Source organism: Enhydra lutris, unplaced genomic scaffold (assembly GCF_002288905.1).
Source record: "Enhydra lutris kenyoni isolate GAN:26980312 unplaced genomic scaffold, ASM228890v2 scaffoldscaffold20, whole genome shotgun sequence".
NCBI classification, from domain to species: Eukaryota; Metazoa; Chordata; class Mammalia; order Carnivora; family Mustelidae; genus Enhydra; species Enhydra lutris.
In genome coordinates, this window is record NW_019154104.1 from 21,229,724 (window position 1) to 21,253,472 (window position 23,749).

Genomic DNA, 23,749 nt, shown 5'->3' on the forward strand with positions numbered 1-23,749 from the left:
TTCATAAAGTAACAACATGGAACTCTATAGAACCAAATTTGCCTGGCACCAGCGTTCAGGGGAGCTCACGGCCAGAGGAAAGGAAAGACAGTTATGGTGCTGAGCTTGGGTGGTGCTTCTGTTTAGAAGTTCTGAGAAAATAACCAGGCAGATCCGGATGACAAGGGACATTGGTTCTGTTCCCATGCTATTATTTGCATCAGTGCCACTGAGTTTCCTAAACTGGATAATAATGTCTGTAGGAAAGCAATGTATGCCAATTCTCTATTTGGGGACCCCACAGGTGAGAGAAACGAAGAGGGTTGAAGAGACAAGACTGAACGTTTCAGCCCCATCACCCCAGGTGTAGGATGGGTGAGAGGGAATCACAGTTAGGGCCCAGAAAGTGGATGGTTATCTTTAGAGATGGTACCTCTCAGCTCTCAAGGTAAAGCATGTTGTTTAGAGCGGCTTATGTGGCTCCTGCTTAATTTGCCAGCCTCCCCAGCATCTGTGCCCAGTGGTAGCCTCCAGGCTTAGGAGTCCCTCCCATGGCCTTCCTGAAACCTTAAACCTTAAACCTTAAACCTGAGACTGACCCCCGTTCTCCCACTGGTAAAATTCGCCATTGTTTTGTCTTTCTCCCCAATGAGCCCATAACCTCCTTGAGGGCAGGGGTTCCGTCCTTCTTAGTGGTATCTCATCACATAGCACAAGGCCTGGGATATAGAGGTGCCCCCCAAAGAGTAACTACAGAGTTGAACGTCACTATGGAAGTAGAGTAAGTAGTGGTTATGAGCTGCGCTTCGCGGTGAGACGAGACTCACTGCCCTGCCCGCTCCCTATACCCACTTTGCTGATGTGGTGTTAGGGTTTCTGGATTCTACTACTGACTTATTACAGGACCTCAGATTTTGTAAAACATTTTGAGATTCTCCTGGAAAGGATAACACCTATAACTAAATGTCTATCTCTCTGCAACAATGTAACTGATCCAGGAAGACAATAATACTAGGAAGAATTTCACTATCCACTTACCTGGACTGGTTTCCGCTGATGGCCTTACAATAATAAAACGTGAAATTCTAGCTACACACAATGCCTTGGACCTATATGAAAGGGTGAGGTGTTGGAGTGGACAAATGAACACTTTTTGAGTAGATAAGAACTAATCGAGTAGATAAGCAAACCTGGGCATCTTCGAATGTGTATCTCCCTCCATCTTTGACGTTTTGACTGGTTATCTCGTAGCTGTGAGAATCCAGGTTGATTGCGCTTGGGGCCCCTGGAGCCAGGAACTCTTGCCAGATTTCTTCTACCCTCTTGGCCACATCCTGCAGGGGTTGTTTCTTGAGGTCTTGGACAGCCAACCAGAACCTGGGAAGCATAAAGAAAGTCATTTCCACGGCGCTCAGCCTCTGGACTCTGCTGGATGTGGTCCCAGAACACACAGCCCATAAAACTCATTCTGCTGCATCTCCAGACTTCCCTGCTGCCACTAGCTAAGAGCAAAGATGGTAGGGACTGCTGGAAATTCACAGGGTGCTACATTATTGTGGAGAATTGAAAGGAAGTGCCCATTAGAGAAATCATTGTACTTCTGGTTACCAAGAGGTTTCTTTCCCTTTACATCAAGGTTTCTCAAGCTCTGCACTATTTCCATGTTGGGCTCAATGATTCTTTTTTGTGAGGGCTGCCCCGTGCATTGTAAGATGTTGAATAGCATGCCAGGCCTCTACCCACCAGATGCCAGTGGGGACCCCTCCCCAAGTTGTGACAACCAAAAATGTTTCTAGGTATTACCGAATGCCCCCTAAGAGGTGAAATCCCCTCCTGGATGAGAGCCAGTGCTCTCCACAGGTGCCCTGACACAGAGAGTATGAATTCATTTGTCATATCTGGTTGGGATCGGTTTGCAGCTCAAAATGAAGGAAATCACAGAGGCACAGAGAAGCTTGGAATTATAACGAATATCTGAGCTGGAAGGACCCAGCTATTCATGTTGCTGATGGAAAAGCAGCCCGTTTGCAAGGTCGGTGTCCAGCATGATGCTTAGCATATAGTAGGTGCTCAACAAATGGCTGTTGGCTTGAAGATGAGCTCCTGAGGAACAAAGCTGGAGAGGCACACATGGGCAACCTCTATGCCAAAAGATTCTCCAGAGAGCACTGGAGAGAAAAACCTCTAGCTCACTTCCATATGTGCTTTTCATGAATTCCTCAGCATCAGCATGGCAGCGGCTGTTGGAAGAGCTGGGTGTGAGCTCTTTTTCTGTCTCTTTTCAATGAGACATGAGGACAGGCCCCAGGCTATGTGGTTCCCACAGCCATAGCATTCACACATAAGCCAGTCAATGAAAGGGCAGGGACAAGAGAAGCTGGACCACAACACGGTGGAAAGTGTGTTCAATCTGTCATCGAATTGCACCCAAAGTAAGACGTACTTGTTTTTCCCTTTTTCTTTCTTTCTTTCCTTCTTTCTTTCAAGGTTAAGCATGTTTTTCTGCTGCTGTTCTTAGAATGGTCTTTGGAGCTAAGTGCATGGCCCAAAGGCGCCACTTAGTGGCCAATTGTGGTAATACAGCTCCATGTCCACCAGGAGAGGTGTGTGTGCCAGGGCTTCTGGACTCCCTACTCGTCCTGCTTTGCCATTTGGGATTCTAATAATCTCTTTAAAGAAAATCCTCATGGTTCCCTTGTTGGTCCTGAACAGCCAGAGTCCAGGAAGGAGATTTAATGACCTCACTTGACCAGAAGACCAGGAAACACAGTTCAGTCCTCATCTTGACTATGCTGCTGTCTTGGAATTGTGCCTTTCTGGACATCACTTCCCCCATCTGTAAAATGGGTATGAAGTGGGTGGCGGGATATGTGACGTGGGTCTCAAGAAGTTCCCATCCAGGTGTAACAGAAATGCTTTCAGTTCCCGTGGGTGAGAGCCGTGGGGAGGTCAAAGGGGACGGCCACATGGTCAGTACCGGGCTTCCTCCTTGGATGGCTGGGCGTTCTCTCTGTGGGGAGTGGGGTTCTTCCACCTCCCAACCCCATGCCTCAGGGTCCTTAGGCCTCTCCGTCCCACCCTCGACGTCTGCTGTGGAATGAAGGAGGTGGCCAGGACACAAAGATGAACATGGTCATCTGGTGATGTCTTTGTCCGAAAGGCAGGGTGTGATGGGCAGGTGAGAATTAGGAAACCCAGCTTTGAAGAAGCAAGCTGCTGTGGGTTTTTCAAAGGACTGGAAGGAGTGCTCGTGGGCAACTCACCAAAGATGGAGTCAGTGAGTCTTTGGCAGCCACGTGTTGGGGCTGACTCGAGAAGGGCCCTCCCTCAGGGAGTTGTCTCTGGGGTGAGCTCCCCGGGGCTGGAAGCAGCTCCTCTGGGCCAGCATCCTTCCCGAGCCTACCCAACCCTGCAGTTTCTTACACACATGGATGGTTCCTGGGCAATTTCCTGCTCCCTCAATCAATGTCATGTGGGGGTCACCTTCTGTCACTTTCTGTCCCTTGTTTCGGGCTGCTCTGAGGAGAAGCTCTCAAGCTCCGAGAAGGCCCTGAGGACCCAGCAGCTTCCGAGCTCTGCAGGCTCCTGCGGTTCCCAAGGCCTCAGAGTCCCTTTGGCAGAATGATCTGGGAGCCGCAGTCATGCCCATCACTCAGCAGGGTATAAAGAAGGTCTAAAGTGGATGTCAACAGAGACTCCAGAATCCAATGTCACACACTTGTACATAAAAATTAAAAGGTTCCCTTTGTCACAAACCAAGAATTTTTCAAAATAAAAGTACAAGAAGAAACCACAGGCCTGTTCGAAGACGAGGAGGAGATGACATTCCTCAGACAGCCGTCTTTCCTCCCTGCCCTCACAGGGACCCTCTCAGCCTTCTGTCTGCCTTGCCTTATGGATGACCTGCCTTATCCTTCTCAGGTGACAGCAAAAATGCTGTCACAACAGCATCCTGACATCCTGTATGTGTTTACCGTCACCGGCTTTGAAGAACCTTTGTGTCAATTTGAAATTCAGAGCAGGCTCCAGTTTGCATTTGCCGTCTGTGAGCCCACTGGCCTGAGGCGGGAGCGCCGCGCTCCGAGCCCCTGGGCCCCAATGGCCCAGCCACATGCCCCCCTCCGGGGCCACGGAGCTCCCCGCCACACACCCGGGGCGGGCTCGAGGCCCGTGGAGGCTGGGGCAGCTTCTGCCCTCTTGAAGCCTGCAGGTACAGGTACCGCTCCTCCTCGAGGACGCCCGCGAGAGTGGGGGGACGATGCCAGCAGCGGCATCAAACCCGCCATCCTGCGCTGAGCCTCTGTGGCTTGCAGCAGAAGGCTGTCAGGACTGGCAGGCCACAAGGACTTGCTGGTATCAGGGAGACCATCTGTCCCGCTCCGCTGGAGTCGTCAGAGCGTGGGGAGGCAGCCCGCGCCGGCATGGGGTGTGCGGCGATGGCTCAGGAATGCAGGCCTGGCACGGGCCTGGGTAGGGAGCCCATGGGGGCTCTGACGCCCCAGGGCCCAGCAGCAGCCATAGTGGGGGGGGGTTTCCAGGGGCAGGTGGTCCCCGGACTGCCCCAGGTAGCCTCCTCTGTCCCCAGGACCTCAGTGCTGGCAGGGAGTGGGATTTTCTCCTGGAGGCTGGCTGGAAGCAGGAACAGCACGCAGCCACTGTCCCTCTCTTGCCAGGGCTTCTGGGCAGCCCCTCGGTTCTTATTTTCCCTATTTTTTTTTCATAAACTAGGATTTTCACGGCTTGGAAAAATCTAGCTTTTAGTTCATTCCCAGAGAAAATGCAAACTCGATGCTGAAGGAAGGCTTTCTGTGCCCTCTGCTGGTCAGCAGAGACTCAGGAAGGACAGAGGCAACTTGACTGGGTCCCTGGTGGGGCGGAAATCCTCCGGGGGGCTACCGCAGCCACCAGCCCCAGCCCCGCGGCCGCTGAGTTCTGTTCCTTCCAGGGGCAGTGGCTGAACTGCCACAGATTGTCACGGTGGCGCGTGAGCCACCTCTGCTGCGATTAATCATGTGTTTGGTTAGTGGTGAGTCCTGCTGGGCCTCATGAACCTTCCCAGGTCCTCCCAGGACCCGGGGCAACTCTCAGAGCCGGGAGCTCTCCAAGCAAACCTGGCAGCTCCCCCGTGCTCTCTTTAATTGCTTCTCCCTTCAGCTGACACTGTGTGGAACTGGGATAATCAATCTGCAGGTTAGAAGAACAACCACGTTCTCTCAGGAGATGTTACAGCTCATAAAAAATGTACGGGCAACGCTCTTTGCTGTGGGTTTTGAGTTTTAACTCATGCCCTGCTGTGCAGAAGGGGGTGTCGCGCCAGGGAGGGAGCAAGATGGGCATGGGGTGATGGGGAGGGGGCAAAGGTGGACAAGGGACTCCTGTCACCATTCTGGGAAAGCGCACAGAGAAGGGAGGATGAAGTCGGATAATGCACTCGACGTTCCTGCTTCTCCCCTTCTGGGTGACAGCCCATGGGCATTGTACAGGCCCCCAGCAAACGGTTACCTTGGGGCCCCAGGCCATCAGAATGGAGCCCTGGGCTCAGGTCGGGGTGCCACAGAGAGCGTGGGTTCTCACACCCTGCAAGGCGCTGGGCCCCCAAAGATGAGGCCCCTCCCTTCTCAGCTCACCATGAAGGGGGACTTGAACTTATGTCCTATTATCACAGACACCTTCCCTTAAAGGATCCAGGGTGATGCTTTGCTGTTGTGAGAGTGACTTCTACGTCTCTTTGGGGCTCCTCTGGGCTGTCCTCTAAAGCTCTGGTGCACGTTCAACCACGTGGCTACTTCACCAGGGCCGTGCAAAAATGTTACCGTCTAAGTACCCCTTTTGCTCTTAGAGTGATGCAAAGGCATTTGGGAGGACGAGATGGAGACGCCCTTTGCAATGGACGCGGTTGAGTGCTGGTTGCCCTCCTTTTTCCATCCCTGAATGCCAGTTGCTTGGGCTGCTGATCCGTCCTGGGGAGAAGGGATAATTCCCAGCGTGCCCAGAGCCAATAGACGAGCAGGACCCCTGGGTTATGCCACATTCTTCAGCTCCAGGGGGCACTGTTCACAGGGAGCTTGCTGAAGGCCCACCTGCGGGGTGCCCGTGGCCGCCCTGCTCAGGGGAGTCCTTGGGCCCTGGGTCACGGTGGCTGCTAAGCCACTCTCTGTGGCTGGAGGACTGACTGCAAAGGGGAGGGGAGAAACCACCTGGTTAGGGATGACCGAAGAGTCCTAAGTAGTTGTGTGATTTCAAACCGAACTTTCCCCCACATATCCAATTATGCTGAATATCATAAAAGTGGAACTTGGGTCCCCAGAGAGGATTTTATAAGCTCTTGGGCTGTACTTTTTATCTTCGGCTGTTCTATTTTCTTTATCCTCTCTCCTGTCATGGATCAGAGGGGTCCCTCTCTAAGTGTGGATTTCTGCATTCATGCTGGGGGTGTAGATGAGTCACTGGCACACTCCCGAGTGCCCCTCCCCCACGCCTCTTTCACCCAAGATTGAGTGTAGCCTCCTGCCACAGGAGGAAGGAGCTGGTGGAGGCATGGGGGACGTGTGTGTGTGTGTGTGTGTGTGTGTGTGTGTGTGTGTGTGTGTATGTGTGTGTGGCGAGCGGGGGATGGCAGGACCAGGCGCCCAACACCTGCCAGGGACAGACTCCTCCCTGCCCTCCTAGCCTTACAAGTAATGCATTTTCGCTGCACACGTGTGGCTCTGGCTGCACTCAGACTGGGCGCGGAGGAGCGGCTGAGCCAGCAGACGCTCCGGCTCAGAATGACCCTCAAAATGACCAGGACCCCGTCTCTGTAATGGTGCAGGTGGCAGCAGGGTCATAAGGCCAAGCACAGTATGAGAAATAACCAGGTGAAGGAGGCTTCTAGACCGCTCTAGACCGCTTTCTTTTGGGGGTTGGGGGGATCCCGCAGGGAACAGAGATAAAAAGGAGAAACTGGAAAGACTCCTCATGGGGGTCTTTGGGCTCGGTGTGGGTCCCAGGGCTGAGCCTGCGCAGGGAGAGGCCCCGGAAGGCAGCACTTGGGACCAGGGGGGCGTGGCTTCCGAAACCCCACCCACCTCCTCCAAGAGCAGCCTGGGGAGGGAGGCTGGTCTGAACACCGCCCTAAGGGAGAGTTTGAGAGCCTAGGCCTTCTGTTACAAATGCCTGCCTAGAAATTGAAGCGGAGCTCTCAGGTGTGTTCGGGACAGTGCCTCTGCGTCAGGAAAGAACTCCTGTGCCCCGATGGGGCCTCAGGTGTGCAGCCTTATCTGCTGTACGGTAGCCTCCGGGTTGCCTAGAAAGGCATCGGGTGCATACGGTTAACCAGGACCCACACATCCTGCTGGAGCTCTGTAACGTGGGAGAGCCCACGGCCACGCCGTGGCTCATAGGGTCTTCTCGCTGAGAACACTCTCCCTCCTTCTAGTTTGTCTATCGGTATCCTGTGTATTCTTCCAAGTCCGGCTTATGACGGGCTACTCCGGCTCACATTCATCCCTCCCTTTTATTAAACATTTCCAAAACAGTTCCTAGAGTTTATACTCATTGATAGTCATTTAATGATGTAATTGTTTCTTGTGTTTTTTCCCTCAAGGGCCTACGAGATCACTGGAGACAAGGATCATGCAGTTTGCCTTTCTTGTATCCCTCAGCCGACTCCTGCGGAACTTGAGGCAGCATATGTGTGGGATAAACAGCGCCTGACTGATGAATGGGACCGATGTGGTCCCTGCTGCTAAAGAAATAACATGGTCTTTGCACGGTGACACCGGAGCGGACAGTCCTTTGCCCACAGTATATGCTCTGATTTTTTAAAGTTAAAAAACTTTTTTAAAAGTGGAATAAAACCAGCCTTTCTGAGAAAGACACCACTGGATGATGGAAATTAACCTTGCATGCAAAAAAAAAGAACCTGATGCCAAGAAAAAGGTCCTGAGCTTTCCATCTGAGAAGTCACCAGTTAGCTCGGGTCACATGGGGGCTCAGACCCATAGGTCTCTGTTGATTCGAATACAATGGAAACCTGAATAAACCACAAGTTCCCCAGCCTTTCATGACAACGGACCCTCTCCCTCTGAATGCTTTCCCTTTCCTCTCTCTCTCAATGGGCCTCCTGTTTTGAAGGTTTTGTTTTTTTCTTCATCTGAACAGTAATTATTAATACATCGATGCATTTTCCCCATCTTGATTAGCTGGAGACCAAGAGCGATGATCGGGTCTTCTCAGTGGCAGCAGGTGACCAGAGCAACTGTGACACGGTGTAGATTGACTCCCCCCCAAAAAGGAAAAGCATGTTTTTGTTAGCTTTTACGGATATGTCTCCAGACATTGAACCGTATGTACTCTGGCTTTTTGAAATTCTGAAATGAGCTCAGGGATCCCTCTTTTTTTCTAGTTAGCTTGTCAAGTGTTGGGGTCCTCTGCCTGAGAAGTTTTGAAGGAGAGGGTCTCTGAGCTACCTTTCCACTCCGCAGCTCCCTGGTTCTCTGTCATCAGACCCACTGGATCATTTGCTTATCACGGGAGACATGTTTCCAACAACTTGAACAACTGTCATCTGGGCTTACGGGACAGAAGATGCTGATCTGGGGAAGTGGTGATGTGGGGATGCCGGAGCTGGGCATCAAGTTCATCCTCCACTTCTGTCTTGGCCAGATTAGCGGGGGTGTGAGTTTTATTGAGAAAGGGAGGCGGAAGGGGAGACTGAATGTGCACATCTCCTCATACACACTCTGCACACGGAGGCAGCCTTGGAGAGGGTTACCTGAGGTTTTCTGAGCTGAACTCGGACTCCAGGAATCTCCGAAACTGGTCCTGCCCCACCTGGTCCTTTAATACCTCGTCGAAAGAGAAGCCCCACCTCTTGACTCGCTGCTGGCTGGGCTCTTTGCTTTTGGGGAGAACAAAGGTTTTAAAAAATGATCAGTGCTAAGCAAAAAACACTGTGTCTTATTCCTTCTACCAACTCGAATCTATTTTGCTGCCGCATGCCGAAGGGCAAGGTCTCAGATTTAAGTGATGGATTTGATAAAACCTGCACAAACTCCAGTTGCCGACTCGGTACAACCTCAGCCAATGGTTGAGTGTCTCTTTAGACAAGGCATTTCAAAGGGGCCACATTTAGGCGAGGGTCCCCCGGAGACCTGCCAAGTGGCTGCTGTCTACAGGGAGAGAAACAACCCCGTTCACTTGGCTTCCCTGGACCCTGCCTGTCCACTACTGTCCAACTCTCGACTCTACCGCTTCTCATCTTGCTTAGATCCAAGTGGCATCCAAGCAGTGAGAAACGCATCAGCTCCTCCAGGATGAACCCTACCACTTGTGTAGAAGCAGACTGTTGTGTCCACTGAACCACCTTCTGGTCAGCCTCTCCGATGTTCTGGGCGTTGCTCTGAGCATCTTATCTCTGCTAACTCACTGGGTCCTCACAACTGCTCTGTAAAACACTGTACTAGTATTGGCCTCATTTTACAGATAGGGAAACTGAGGGCTGTGATCGCCTGCCCAGAGACACACTGGGAAGTGGTGGAGTCAAGACGAGTCCAGACAAATGTGGCTCCAGAGTGCAGCCCTTAGCCTAACTGGGCTGTCCTACACCCATGTGATCCTCCTCAGACCAAAGCAGGGGTCGGTCTTATTCTTTTGCTCTGGGAGGATGAGACTAGTTCCTTCAGCTCTGCGTTTCCGTTTGCAGTTCACTTGTGTACTTATTCCCCTGACCCTTCGAGTAGCTTTGGGTCTAGGTCACAAGCCGCATGCCATAATCGCCATATGCAAAGAGTGGTCTGGGGACCAGCAGTGGACTCTTAAGCTCTGTCTCGGACATGGGGAATCAGAATTCACAGCCATTGAGATCCCTGGGTGAGTTAAATGCTCACTAAACTTTGAGGAGCATGGGTCTGGCAATACTTATTTTCCTTCTTTTTAAAAAACTGACACATAGTTCTTATTATCTCTAGCAGGCATTAAGTGAATAAAATCATGGAGTTGATATATTCTCGTATTTGTCTTAGACAGTGACACTTAGTGAGGAGGGGGAAGAGGGCGTATGTGTTCAAAGGTTTGGAAAAACAAATAGGTCCTGCCAAGTGTTGCCCAATGGAAGTTTCTGCTACGATAAGAGTATTCTGTATCTCTTCCCTCTGTCTGGAAGCCCCTAGACCCGTGTGGCTCTTAAGCACTTGAAATATGGCTAGTGTGACTGAGGAACTGATTTTTATTCTTATTTTTTTTCATTTATTTATTTTTTTATTATGTTATGTTAGTCACCATACAGTACATCATTAGTTTTTTTTTTTTAAAGGTTTTATTTATTTGACAGAGAGAGATCACAAGCAAGCAGAGAGGCAGGCAGAGAGAGAGGGAAGCAGGCTCTCTGCCGAGCAGAGAGCCCGATGCGGGACTTGATCCCAGGACCCTGAGATCATGACCTGAGCTGAAGGCAGAGGCTTAACCCACTGAGCCACCCAGGCGCCCACATCATTAGTTTTTGATGTAGTGTTCCATGATTCATTGTTTGTGTATAATACCCAGTGCTCTGTGCAATCCGTGCCCTCCTTAATACCCATCACTGGGCTAACCTATCTCTACTCCCCTCCCCTCTGAAACCCTCAGTTTGTTTCTCAGAGTCCATAGTCTCTCAAGGTTCGTCTCCCCTTCTGATTCCCCCCCTTCATTTTCCCCTTCCTTCTCCCAATGTCCTCTGTGTTATTCCTTGTGCTCTACAAGTAAGTGAAACCATATGGTAATTGACTTTCTCTGCTTGACTTGTTTCACTTAGTATAATCTCCTCCAGTCCCATCCATGTTGATGGAAAAGGTGGGTATTCATCCTTTCTGATGGCTGAGTAATATTCCGTTGTATATAGGCCATATCTTCTTTATCCATTCGTCTGTTGAAGGACATCTCGGCTCCTTCCACAGTCTGGCTATCATGGACATTCACTTACACCGTAGGTGATGATTTTAAAATTTTATTTCATTTTAAATCATGAAAGTTTGTCTGTTTGTCTGTCTGACAAACCAATCCCTCACTGCCAGAACTTCTGATTTAATCATCCTAAGGAGGGTACTGGGCATTATTTTTCTTGTTGTTGTTTGTTTTTATTTTTTATTTTATTTTATTTTATTTTTTAAAGATTTTATTTATTTATTTGACAGATGGAGATCACAAGTAGGCAGAGAAACAGGCAGAGAGAGAGGGGGAAGAAGGCTCCCTGCTGAGCAGATAGCCCCATGCGGGGCTCAATCCTAGGATTCTGGGATCATGACCTGAGCTGAAGGCAGAGGCTTTAACCCACTGAGCCACCCAGGCGCCCCTGTTGTTTGTTTTTTAATAAACTCTCCAGGTGGTTCTAATATATGGCCAGAGTTGTTGGCCAAGAACTTCACTTATGAAAACCAACAGTCCCTCAAATTGCTGGGTATATGAGAAGATGAACAGATCTGCTCTGAACCGTGATTAGTCACAGTGACTGATTATATGATAAATGACCCCCAACGAAACCCACTATGTCAGAAACAGAGGGGAAGTACAAAAACCAAACCAAACCAAACCTGTATCACACCCTCAGGGGGATTTAAAAGGGTAAATATTAAAAGAACAGGGCAGGCTGCTAAGAAGAAGGGGTCCAAGAAATATTAAGAATTCCTGGAAGTGAAAATCATGACTGTAACCCAGCCCTCCCAAAACTCAGTAGGAAAAAGAAAAACTCATAAAGTATAACATCACAGAATGGACATTACTGAACACCAAGCCGAAGGCTTTGAAGAGTAAGTCAAGGAATTCTAAAATTGAATATAGAATAAAAAGACCAAGAGATGGGAATTATAAGAGAGAAAAGATAAAGAGAGATGGCTGTTCGATCCCAGAGGCTCAGAGTTTCTACAAAAGGATTTCCTGAAAAGAAAGGATAAGACAGAAAAAAGAATATTAGTGATGAAAAAAAAAGGGGGGGGTGGGGAAGAGAGCGAGAGAGAGAAAATACCTTGAGTTAAGGAAAGATTTAAATTCTTGGATCAGATTAGAAGGGAGGATATAGGGCCCATCTGAACTATTAGAAAGCACTGGGTGTGATGCATAAACAATGAATCTTGGAACACTGAAAAAATAAAATAAAGTTATAAAAAGAAAAAAAGAACTATTAGAAATAAGATACTCTTCTACCAACTATTTTTCTTTTAATGTTGATGGAGAAATATAAGTCCCAAAATGTTGGTTTAAAACATATCAGTCTTGGGGTGTCTGGGTGGCTCAGTGGGTTAAGCCTCTGCCTTTGTCTCAGGCCATGACCTCAGGGTCCTGGGATCGAGCCCCACATCAGGCTCTCTGCTCAGCAGGGAACCTGCTCCCCCAGCCACCCCCGCCCCCTGCGCCTGCCTCTCTGCCCACTTGTGATCGCTCTGTCAAATAAATAATTAAAATCTTTAAAAATAATATATCAGGCTAACATAACTATCAAGAGGAATGGGACTTGGGGGAAGCCAAGGGAAATTTCCATTTTTTATTTTACATACTTTATTATTATTTGTATGGTTGATGCCATTAATTAAAAATGAAAACATTTAATAGCAAATATGAAGAGAATAGAAACTAGAGTAAGGAAAGCTAATACAAAACTTGATAAATAAGGCAAAAATCAGGGAAGAGGAAAAGAAACAAAAAGAACGAGCTTTGGAAACCATGAAATATCAGAATAAAGATAAAATACATAATCCAAGTAAATATAACTGTTTTATATCCCAATGTCCAAAGCAAAACACACCACTAGAAAAGTGGGTGAAGGACACAAAACAGTCAAGTTCACAAGAGAAAAATGAGTATCAACCATGAGAAAAGATTCTCAAGTCTTTTAGCAAAGTGAAAAACATGAGCTCTTCTACTTTAACTTATCACAATAGGTGAAAATGACAAAGATTGATAAGGCTTGAAGATAATGCTTGAGTCAACGAGGAATGTGGAGAAATGGACACTTTTAAACTGTGGGTAGGAAATAAAATGATATTATTTTGCTTAAGAGAATCTAGTCATATGAACTAAAATAAAAATAAACATGCCAGTCCTAGCAGTTCCACTGTTGGAAGTTTATCCTAAAGTAGTAATTGGACTTGTGTAAAAGGATGTTATTTGCATCATTGTTTACACTAGCAAAAAAAAAAAAAAGAAGAAGAAGAAGATACAACCTTAATATTTATGACCTGGGGACTGGTTAAACACATTATACTATACTCATGCAAGGGGACACTATGTAGTTATTGAAAAAGTTAAGGCAGATTTATATGTGTTTACAGAGAGAGATTCCCATGATATATTAATTAAAAAATTATGGGACAATGTATATATAATGAATCCCTTTATGCAAAAGAATATGATACTGCATATACATGAGAATCTAAAAAGAGAAACTCTAAATCAAAGTTTCCCAAACTTCCTGAGTTCATGGCACCCTTAGAGTCTCAGTTACTTTTTCATGGTACCCCTGGGCAAAAAACCCCCATGTAACAGCTTTTTTTTCTTTTTAAGATATTATTTATTTATTTGACAGAGAAAGACACAGTGAGAGAGGGAAGCACAAGCGGGAGGCGTGTGAGAGGGAGAAACAGGCTTCCCGCTAAGCAGGGAGCCCGATGTGGGGGCTCTGGGATTGTGACCTGAGCCGAAGGCAGGAGACTAACGACTGAGCCACCCAGGCGCCCCCAGCTTTGTTTTTTAAATATGTCCAAAGGACTTAATATGTATTTATGTCCTAAAATTTAGTAGCTATAAAGTATATATAAATTGAAAGAAAAAACAATGTTTACTTCATTCTTAAATAACCACAACGCGTCCCTGCTGAGCACTGTACATCTTCTCAAACTTTGGAATCAGGCTGGACCCCAACATGCTCGTTTTCTGTTCCATTTTGATTTTTGCACAATACTTGCCTTTTATCAGCAACTTCCCTGAAAACCCACATTTGCAAAGAAAGGAATGTAATGTGAAATGTTGAAAATGATGAAGTACTTCAAGCTAGTACTTTACACCATATCAGCCGTCGCCGTGCTTCCCTCGAGGATACAGAATATGCTGGGGTGACCCTGTGAATTCCCTGCAGGGGCCCAGGGTGCCCTGGCTCCGTTTGGAAACCATGACATTAGACTGTAAGCAAAGATTCTTTCTGGAAAGTGAGATTGGATGGGAGGGAGAGAAACTTTTCTCTGTTATGCACATCTGAATAGTTTGAACTTTCATTATAATAAGCAAAATATAAAAGTAATAAAAGACTTTCATTACTTTCTTAAAAGATTTTTAATTGTTTTTAAGACTCAATTTATTTATTTGAAGGAGAGAGAGAGAGAGCACGCAAAGAAACGAGTAGGGGAGAGGAGCAGAAGGAGAGGGAGAAGCAGGCTCCCCAATGAGCAGGGAGCCCAATGTGGACTCAATCCAGGGTCCTGGCATCATGACCTGAGCCAAAGGCAGATGGTTAACTGAGCCACATAGATGCCCCAGACTTTTATTACTTTTTATAAGTTTTTTTTTCATTTCCAGAAAAGAAACCAGAAAAAGAGCAAGAGTGTAGGCGAATGAGGGAGATATAGGGAAATGAAAAATGAAATAAAAAGGCTTCTAGCCAAGGGGCAGAGGGTGCCAAGGCACACCACACCAGGTGTGTCTGTGCGCTTCCCTCGGTGACTGTGACTCTGGTCCCAGTCCCTCTGGGCTTTGGCTCCTGGGCTGGTAAATGAACGCCCTACCTTCCCTCATAGGTGAAGAGCTACTTTTAGTCACTCCCCAAGAGTGGAGTGATGAAAACCACAACTCTGGAACCTGTTGTCTGGGTTCTGACCCTAACTCTGCTACCCACTCGCTGAGGGACCTTGAGCAAGTTTATTAACTCCTCTGTGCCTCAGTTTCCCCATCTGTTCAATGATGAGAACTCTGTTTACCTGTTGTGGGGACTCGCTCTTATTGTTGCTGCTGATGCTATATACCAACAAATTGGTCAACAGATTGTTTTTTGTCCCTCCAGCAATCAGAGCTAGGACGTGTGGGGGTGCCTGGGTGGCTGTTGGTTGAGAGCCCAACTCTTGGTTCCGGCTGGGGTTCTGACCTCAGGGTCATGGGATCGAGCCCTGCATCTGTCGAGCTCTGCGCTCAGCAGGAAATCTGATTCTCTCTCTCTGCCTCTGCCCCACCGTCCACTCTCTCTCTCTCTTTCTCAAAATAAGTAAAATATTAGAAAAAAAAATTAAGAGTATCCCTGTTCTCACGATATCCAAGGGTCAGAGAGAGGTCAGAGGAAGACACTGGGGATCCATGTACACACCAAAGCCAGAGGGAGGTAGAACCCTGTGTGAGCAGAACTTACTTAGGAGGTAACTAGAGGGGTTTCTGTTCTAGTGATAAAAACAGTCAACTGAGATAGGAAATAATGTAATCTCACTATCACGTGATTTTTCCCCACATCTCTTTCCTTCTCAAACATTAAAACTTTTTTTTTTTTTTTTTTTTTACCTCATCTCTATGTCCCATAAAGTGATATCGTCACTGATCCAGGGATTGGATGGCTCGGCCGGCGTGATCAAAGGATCATATTCCACATACTGTTCCGTGTAAGCAATTAAGCTGCAGGAGGAAAGCAAAGAATGCGGCTGAATTCCTTTAAAAACTTGTATTCTCTTTTACACAAACATTGTAACGGTCTTTTTAGAATTCTAAGTTAAAGGGAAACGCCTTTACTCGCACTTCTGGCAAATCCAACTGTTTCCATGTGTGCTTGTTCCCTTCTCATGACGAATGTATCATTTTTGCATTATGCATTTTGCATTACGCAGTCATAGTACCTGCAGGCATTTTATATCTTTTCCCCACTTTACTCTGTACCTGGACCCTGGCTGCCTTAGCCTGACTGATACACAGGTCCAAACCTGCTTGTGTGTCACCTCTTGCAGAGACCACGGCTCTCAGGGCATCTGGGTCATAACGAGGACACTAGAGTCCCTCCAGGCTGTCAGCCAAGTGCTCCCAATTGGGAGATTTCCTTATTACAAAGACTAAAATCCTGATAGACCGAAAGGAGGTAATGCATTATAAGCATTATTCCACAAAACAACTTAGTTTTTCCAGTTATAATTCAAGCGGCTGCATTATCTTTCTAAAACAATAAAATAGTACTAAATGATTTCACACACACAAATAGCAATTTTAGCAAAAAAAAAAAAAAAAATAGGGATTTTTTTCTCCTATCCCTTTTCACAGACTTTTACTTTCTACCCTTCTGTTTCCTTTAGCAGTTAGCTGTATATTTCTAAATTTGGTTTTTATAGTTGTTCTTGATTACCAATTTCAGATGAGGATTTAACTTTCCCTTCACCAGTTCCCAACTCTCCCACCACCTCCCCCCATGATCCTCCTAAGAGACATATAATACTTTGTTAAATCAATATTTATTATTGTCCACATTATTAAACTAGATACAAATTGTATTTTGATGTGCTAAGGAGCCTCTTCAAGGGTTCTAACAAATCTGTAAAACATCCAGCAATAATTTTTCCACACCTTAAACACATCACATGATCGTAGTTCAGTTCTGTCTCCCTGCCTCCCAGAGGGCTTCTCTTCAAAGTGTCGAGTCCTCTCTCTCCAGTCTGGACCTGGAGACCTTGGCTCTACACGCCTGATGCAAAGTCACCGTCCTGGGAAGTCCTTCACTTTCTCGTGGAGACCTTGCTTTTCTGGACTTCATGTCTGTTTACTGGCTTGACTTCCTGGTTGTGTTGAAATCCTCCTTGAGTAGTTTCCTAAGAAAGGATGCACAAAGGCTAACTATTTCAAGTCCTTGCGGGTCTAAACATATTTTTGTTTTATCTTTATACTTGGCGGATGGTCCTGGGCACAGAACCCCAGGTTAAAAATCATCTTCCTTCAGGGTTCTGAGGGTGGCGCTCTACTGTGCTTTCTGGTGTCCAGTGCTACTGCTGAGAAGTCTGGATCTTCCTCGCTGGAAACAGAGCCTTCTCTTCTTGTTGCACTGCCCTGAGATTTCATCCCGGCCCTTGCTGATTGTTTTTATTTACTGTGCTGGGTATAAGGTGCAAGACATTAAAAAAAAAATTTTTTCCCAGAAGTATTATCTCTTGGCTAATTTCATTCTATTCATTTCCTTGGTCTTCTCTTGCTGTAATTCTTTCTAGGAGAACATTGGACCTTCTGGATTGGTAATCTAATTTTCTTAAATTTGCCTTACCGTTTTTTCATCTTTTTGTCTTTTTGCTTGACAGTCCTTTCCATCTTGTTATTTATTTATTTGCTTTGAATCTGGGCTATCACTTTCTTAAGTTTCCAGAGTTCATTCTTGTTTATCATAGATCTAGTTCTTGATGTATGGATGAAATATCTTCTGATATCTGATATTAATATTTCTTCTTTTTAAAAAAATATTTGTTTATTTTAGAGACAGAGAGAAAGTGTGAGTGGAGGGGGAGGGGCAGAAGGAGAGGGAGAGAGAGAATATCAAGCAGACTCCTTGTTGAACACAGAGCCCCATGGTGGGGCTCAATCCCACAACCCTGAGATCATGACCTGAGTCGAAATCAAGAGTTGGACCCTTAACCGACTGAGCCACCCAGGTGCCCCTGATATTAATATTTCTGAGGATATGAATTCTATATTTTTATTTTCTGGGTTTTTAAAAATAGTTTTGGGTCCCTCCAAGTCCCATTTGCTCTTTGTTTTTATCATACTCCATCACACTGGGGTTTCCCTTGAGTGTCGGAAATCTCTGGACATCCACTTGTGTGAAAGAGTAAGATACAAAAACCTGCTTGGAGATTCAGTGTGTATGGTGTGTATGTGGACAAGGGTTCATTGTCAGGTCATGGGTAACTCAGCAGACTTTTCACTAGAGCCCCAATGAGGGATGTGGGGACTTTCCCTGGGGGACACTGATTTTTCTCTAGAGCAAGGGTAAGTAAACATTGTCTGCAAGACTCAGTAAATATTTCAGATTTTACAGGCCAAATAGTGTCTGTTGCAACTACTCAGCTCTTCTATTGGAGCAAAAACCAGTCATAGATAATTCATGAATCAATGTGCGTGATTGGGTTCCAATAAAACTTTATTTGCAAAAACAGTAGGGTGGAGAAGACTTGGCCCACAGCTTGTAGTTTCCTAGTCTCTTGCCTGTGGGCATATACATCGAGTTCCTGGAGGGCTAAGAGCCAGGCAGAGACAGGAGGGAGGGTCCCACTGTTCACTGTTCACTAAATTAATTGATCCTCAATTAATTTTCTGTTTTCACCTGGCTATTTATGATGTGAGGTGCCTGAATTCTGAACTGATGTTGACTCAGTTTCTCTGGAGAATAAACTGTTCATCTTCTATGATGGTAGAAACTAGGGAGAGATAGTTTCCTAGTGGGGCAGTTATCTAGGGATCCAAAGATCCAGAGACAGACTTTGCCCATTCCTCTGGGTTAGCCCCAGGCTTTATTCTTGCTCTCCATGGTCTCTTGTTTTATTCTTGTTCTCCATGGTACCTTCAAGAGCCAAGACCAAATTTTGTTGGGCAATCTGGCTCACTTTGTTACAATACTGACACTCTTAACACACAGGTTATAATGTTCTTTGCTCTGTCCTCAACCATCTTGTTTTCTTTATTTTTTTAAATTAAATTTTGAAATATTTCAGGAATACGGAAAGGCGTAAGAATTGTAAGGACACATCCTTGTTCTCGCCACCCTATTAAAAAAAAAATATGATAGAGACAGGGGCCCATGGTTATGCCCTAATTCCATAGTCTCTCAAACTTGGAAAAATTTGTTGAACCTGTTAATCCATTAATTTGTGGACCATGTCACTCATATCATTTTTATTCCTTTACTTACACATTGCTTTTGAGGAGGGAGAGAAGAGAAACATATGTCCACAATATTGTCTTGAGTGAACTTGTTATAATTAATATAATCATTTCCTTTATAGCAGACACAGATTTAAAATTTTTTTTTTTTTAGTATACATAATGTTGTAGTAGAACACCATTGTTCACATAGGTTTTTCCATCTTCTGGGTTATTTATTTAGAATTAACACCCACAAGTGGAATTATTGGGCCAAAAGGTATGAATATTTTTATGGTTATCGATCCACCATAAAATTTTTCTCCAAGCACTGCCAACTTGAGTGTCATCAATCTCTCCTGAAATGATAAATTCAGAACCACAGTTCTTACTACTGAATTGCAGAGGAAAAGCATGTCAATTACTGCAGAAAGTGTGAAGAAATTAGCCAACAGCTAGAACTCATTGCCAATCAGAAAGTGTGGTCCACAAACCAGCAGCATAGTGATCACCTGAGAGCTTGTAAGAAATGGAGAATCTCAAGTCCTACCGCAGACCTACAGAGTCAGAAACTGCATTTAAACCAGATTCCCCAGGTGATTCATATGCACAGCAAAGGCTGAGAAGCACCACATCTTATTTGATATTCGGAGGAGTTCCGGTCACACATTTTATTCATCCAATCAAAATGGAGGAGTCTGGGATACTTTCAGTTTTAAACAGGGCTCCAGACTTTCCCATTACCCCACAGCCTCCTCACTGTTCCAGGTTTGGTCTGTTGCCCAGCAGGGATGTAGGAGGAACATTGGTCCAAGCTGGAAAACCTTGGTTCTCATTCTCGGGTGAACCATTTGAGTGATTTTGTCAAGTTCGCCATGTTACATAATGGCCTTGTGGAGCACTCAGGACCATTTGAGAAAAAAATGGAAAAGTATTTTAAAAGAATCTTCCAAATCTTCTATACACGTAAAATATGTGATTGCAACCACCATGTGCAGTGGAGGCATGCTGTCCTCATAGGAGCACAAGGTAGGCAGTGTGCCCAGATGAAACTTCATCCCTAAGAGCTCTGAGGCAGCACTGTGGCAGGAAGGGTGCTGTGACATCTCCATAGGGAGCCATCCCTTTGCCACTTGGGATAATTCCATTCTTTTTGAAAGAAATGGGTTGCACATTAAGGTACATAATAGTTTCCTAGGGCTGCTCTAACAAATGACCACTTACTTGGTGGCTTAAAATGACAAAAATCTACTCTCTCTTACTTCTGGAGGCTAGAATTTCTGAAATCAAGGTGTCAGGAGGCCCATGCTCCCTCTGGGACTTGAGGGGAAGAATCTGTCCATCCTCGCCTCTTCCAGCTTCTGGTGGCTCCAGGAAGTCCTTGGCTTGTGGATGTGTAACTCCAATCTCTGCCTCGGTCCTCACATGACTTTTCCTCTGGGCCTGGTCTTCTTCCCTTCTCTCTCTTACTTGTCATTGTATTTGGGGTCCACCAGAATAATCCAGGATGATTTCATCTCAAGATCCTTAATTCACATTTGCATAGAGTCTTCCCAGATACGGTCACATTCACAGGTCCCATGGATTAGGACTTGCACATACCCTTTTGGGGGCCACTATTCCACCCATTGCAGGGAACATGAAAGAATCCAGGCATGAAGCTGGAGAGGGCACACTTGACCACCTGACTCCTTCCCTCAGATTGGCACAAAAACTAACCAGCAGATGGTAACCTCAACCCTGTTTCAGGGACAATGGGTCATGTGAGATGTGTCTGAGTCATGATGAGGTATTGGGGCTTTCCTGACTATTATGTACTTGGGCATCCACAGAATTCTCAGACTTTGAGATAGTGGGTGTAGTCCATGGGGCTCTCCTTAGCCATGACACTTTTGTCTCTCAGAATGTCCGCCCCTAGCCATTCCAATGACCTCAGCCTCCAGTGGCCCCAATCTCCAATCAAAGACTTCTACCCGAGCAGCCCAAGACAAATGGTGTGTGTGTGTGTGTGTGTGTGTGCATGTGCGCACGCATGTGTGTGTAGGCGGATGTTTGTCTTATAACTAGTTAATTTCAAGTTATGGGGGATTTTTTTTTTAAAAACCAGAAATGGATATCCCTCAAGTAATACATAGGGATGGAAAGACAAAATTTCCTCCCCTGCCTTCCTTACCCCTCCTCAGATTTCCATGAGACAGGCTGGAGTTTGTACCAGCTGCCTCTCCAGGTTGTTTCATGAGCTCTTCCATGTGGCCACACCTGCACCCAATGAGGGCAGGTCTGACTGGCCATGCCACACCTAGGTTCCTGGACGGAACCAGCAGGAGTGCTTGGGATGAGAGAGGGCAGGGGAGGCTCAGGAGAGGCTGGGTAAGAATTCTGAGTACTTGGGCACTTGGGGGAGCCTGCCTGTTTGTGTCCTGGTTGCTTGCCAGTGAAGATAGCTGTTGTGTTGACCAGCTCAAGGCACCTGAAACTTAGAGGGCCAAAGACCAGCTAGGAGGATGTAAGTTGTAATGAAACATGGGCTCACGGCCAGGTCTCCTTTAGAGAAACCTGGGGATACCTCCAAAGGGTGGAGGAGAGGTGGTGAGATGAATGGGGATGTTGGTTCAAGAGAAGTAGTTGAGAACCCAAGGAGGATTTTGTAACCACTGAAGTTAAGAGTGCAGGATAGGTCTATGTAACCTGCTTTAAGTGTGACTGAAGCTGTTCCTATGGCCTCACCCCACATCGTGCCTTCTTAGACTAGGGTTTAGATGGGACCCTAGATATGCATGGAAGAACATGTGAAGAGAGGGGTAAGAACTTCCCACAGAAGTGCCCAGCAAGCTATACCAAAGAAACAGAGCTCCAATTAGGATGATCACTAATCAGTCACCCAAAGCCAATGATGGGCAGCATTGGTCAGCAGGGAAGTTTGTTGTATTGGAAGAGGTACAGCTATTTTGTTAGAGTTTAGGTACACGAATAAAGTTGGTTAGAGGCTTTGTAAAGGAAACCATAAAAATTGTATGGACAGGTGCATTTTGAATGTAATATTTTATTGATAGAAGTGGGATGTACTGACTAATCACTGAATTAGACTGGGCTATACCAGGACCTTCTGATCAAGCAGAGACTTGAATTTTTTTTTTTAAGACAGGAAGGGAAGGGGGATGGGCAGAAGGAAGGGGAGAGAGAGAATCGCAAGCAGACTCCCCACTGAGCGAAGAGTCCATTGTAGGGCTTGAGCTCATGACCCTGAGATCATGACCTGAGCTGATATCAAGAGTTGGATGCTTAGCCAACTGAGCCACTCAGGTGCCCTGAGATCTGGAAATTTTTAAAGGTATTTTAGAAAGGAAGATGTTGAGATTCTAAGAGGAAGAGAGAGATTGGATGGTATATTAGTCTCTTATAGCTGCTATAAAAAACTGCTACATACTTAGTGACTTAAAAACACAAATGTATTATCTTATAGTTCTAAGGGTCAAAAGTCTGAAATGAACACTGTGGGACTAAAATCAAGGTATCAGCAGGACCGAGTTCCTTCTGGAGGCTCAAGGGGAGAATCCAAATTTCATTGCCTTTTCTCCCTGATAGTGGTGTCCCACATTCCTTGGGTCCTGACCCCCTTCCCTCTTCAAATCCAGCAATGCCTGCCCATGGCTGGATCACATTGTGTCACTCTGACACTGACCCTTCTGCCTCCCTTATCTACAACAAGAACTCTCCTGGTTATACAGGGCCATCTGGATAGTCCAGGGTAAACCCCTATGTTAGACTAACTGATTAGTAATCTTAATTCCATCTGCAAATGTAATCCCCCTTTGCCATGTAACCTAACATATTTTACAGATTCTGGGGATTAGGACTTGGGCATCTTTGAGGGACAATTATTCTGTTTTCCACAGGTGTAATTTGAGAGGCATTTGTGCAGAAGGTGGAGAATGAAGTCACTTAACAGAGGGTGTGGTGGTAGGTAAACGGTGTACACCAGGCCTGCATGGACTTTTTGGGAATGGCACCAACATGTTTTATTTCGTTGTCATTGTTACAACCTATGCAAATAAACTCAGTGTTCATGAATCTATGCTCACCCGTGTCCTGTTTGCCATCACTGCATGTGAAACACGGGAGACAGCAAAGTGCCTTCTCTTGGAGGGTCCTATGAGTGGCTTTGGCTGTTAGGAGTCTGTTGCCTTAACTCCTCTCCTAGCTTTTGTGGGGTTGATTCTTAGAGAGAGGGGCTGAGAAGGTTAACTCCATAGTCAAGGTGGCAGAGGACAGAGAGAAGGTGAAAGAATTCCCCACCCCAGAAAGAGATGGGAGAGGATCTTCTCTTCCCGCATCTTCTCAACTCCACGAGACTGGCCAGAAACAGCACGAGGGTGGAGGGCAAGCAAGCACTGCTCGCCTTGTCCCTGCTCATCTGGGCTGGAGGTGTCTTACATAGGAGCTAACACTTTCAAAGTGGGATACAGAGGCAAGGAACAAAGGGTTGGTTGCCTAGGATAAGACCTAAGCTTCATGCAGAGAGAGTACAAGGTTTTTGTGTCTGCATTTGGGCTGTGCAATGCCATTTCTTAGGTGTCAAAAGAGGTACAAATGGAGACAGAAATGTCATCTAGGGATATAGTGAGTGTACTTGGTTGGGTTGACCCTTGTGCTGTGTCTCTTGGGTCCAAGTGAAGCAGTTAGGGATCCTGGGAAGTGAGAAGCCCTCCAGAATGGGTAAACAAGGCAAGAAAATGGGGATTCCTGCTCAGTCTTCACCATCTCCTGGGAATTGCACCCCAACATGTACCTAGAGCTACTTTAGGTGCTGCCAAATGCTTATAAGCCTTGCTCCCAGCCACAGTAGATCTGTCCAGGAATGGATACCTTACTGACCCAAGCAGGGTTGCTACCCTCTTTTTCTAGCTTCAGGTATAGAAACTGCAGTTACAAAGTTCAGGGGTTGGAGGTAGTCCTGTTTCCT

General features: G+C 46.3%; 1 protein-coding gene across 1 annotated transcript in view; it reads right to left on the minus strand.

Annotated features, from left to right (window-relative positions):
- Positions 1-23,749, minus strand: part of LOC111148541 (regulator of G protein signaling 6) — a 541,239-nt gene that overhangs the window by 37,941 nt on the left and 479,549 nt on the right. The window contains exons 13-15 of the mRNA XM_022505182.1: positions 15,466-15,576; positions 8,735-8,860; positions 1,170-1,356 (exon numbers count right to left, since the gene is read on the minus strand). Coding sequence (XP_022360890.1) covers positions 1,170-1,356; positions 8,735-8,860; positions 15,466-15,576 — 424 coding nt within the window. The remainder of the gene's footprint in view (positions 1-1,169; positions 1,357-8,734; positions 8,861-15,465; positions 15,577-23,749) is intronic.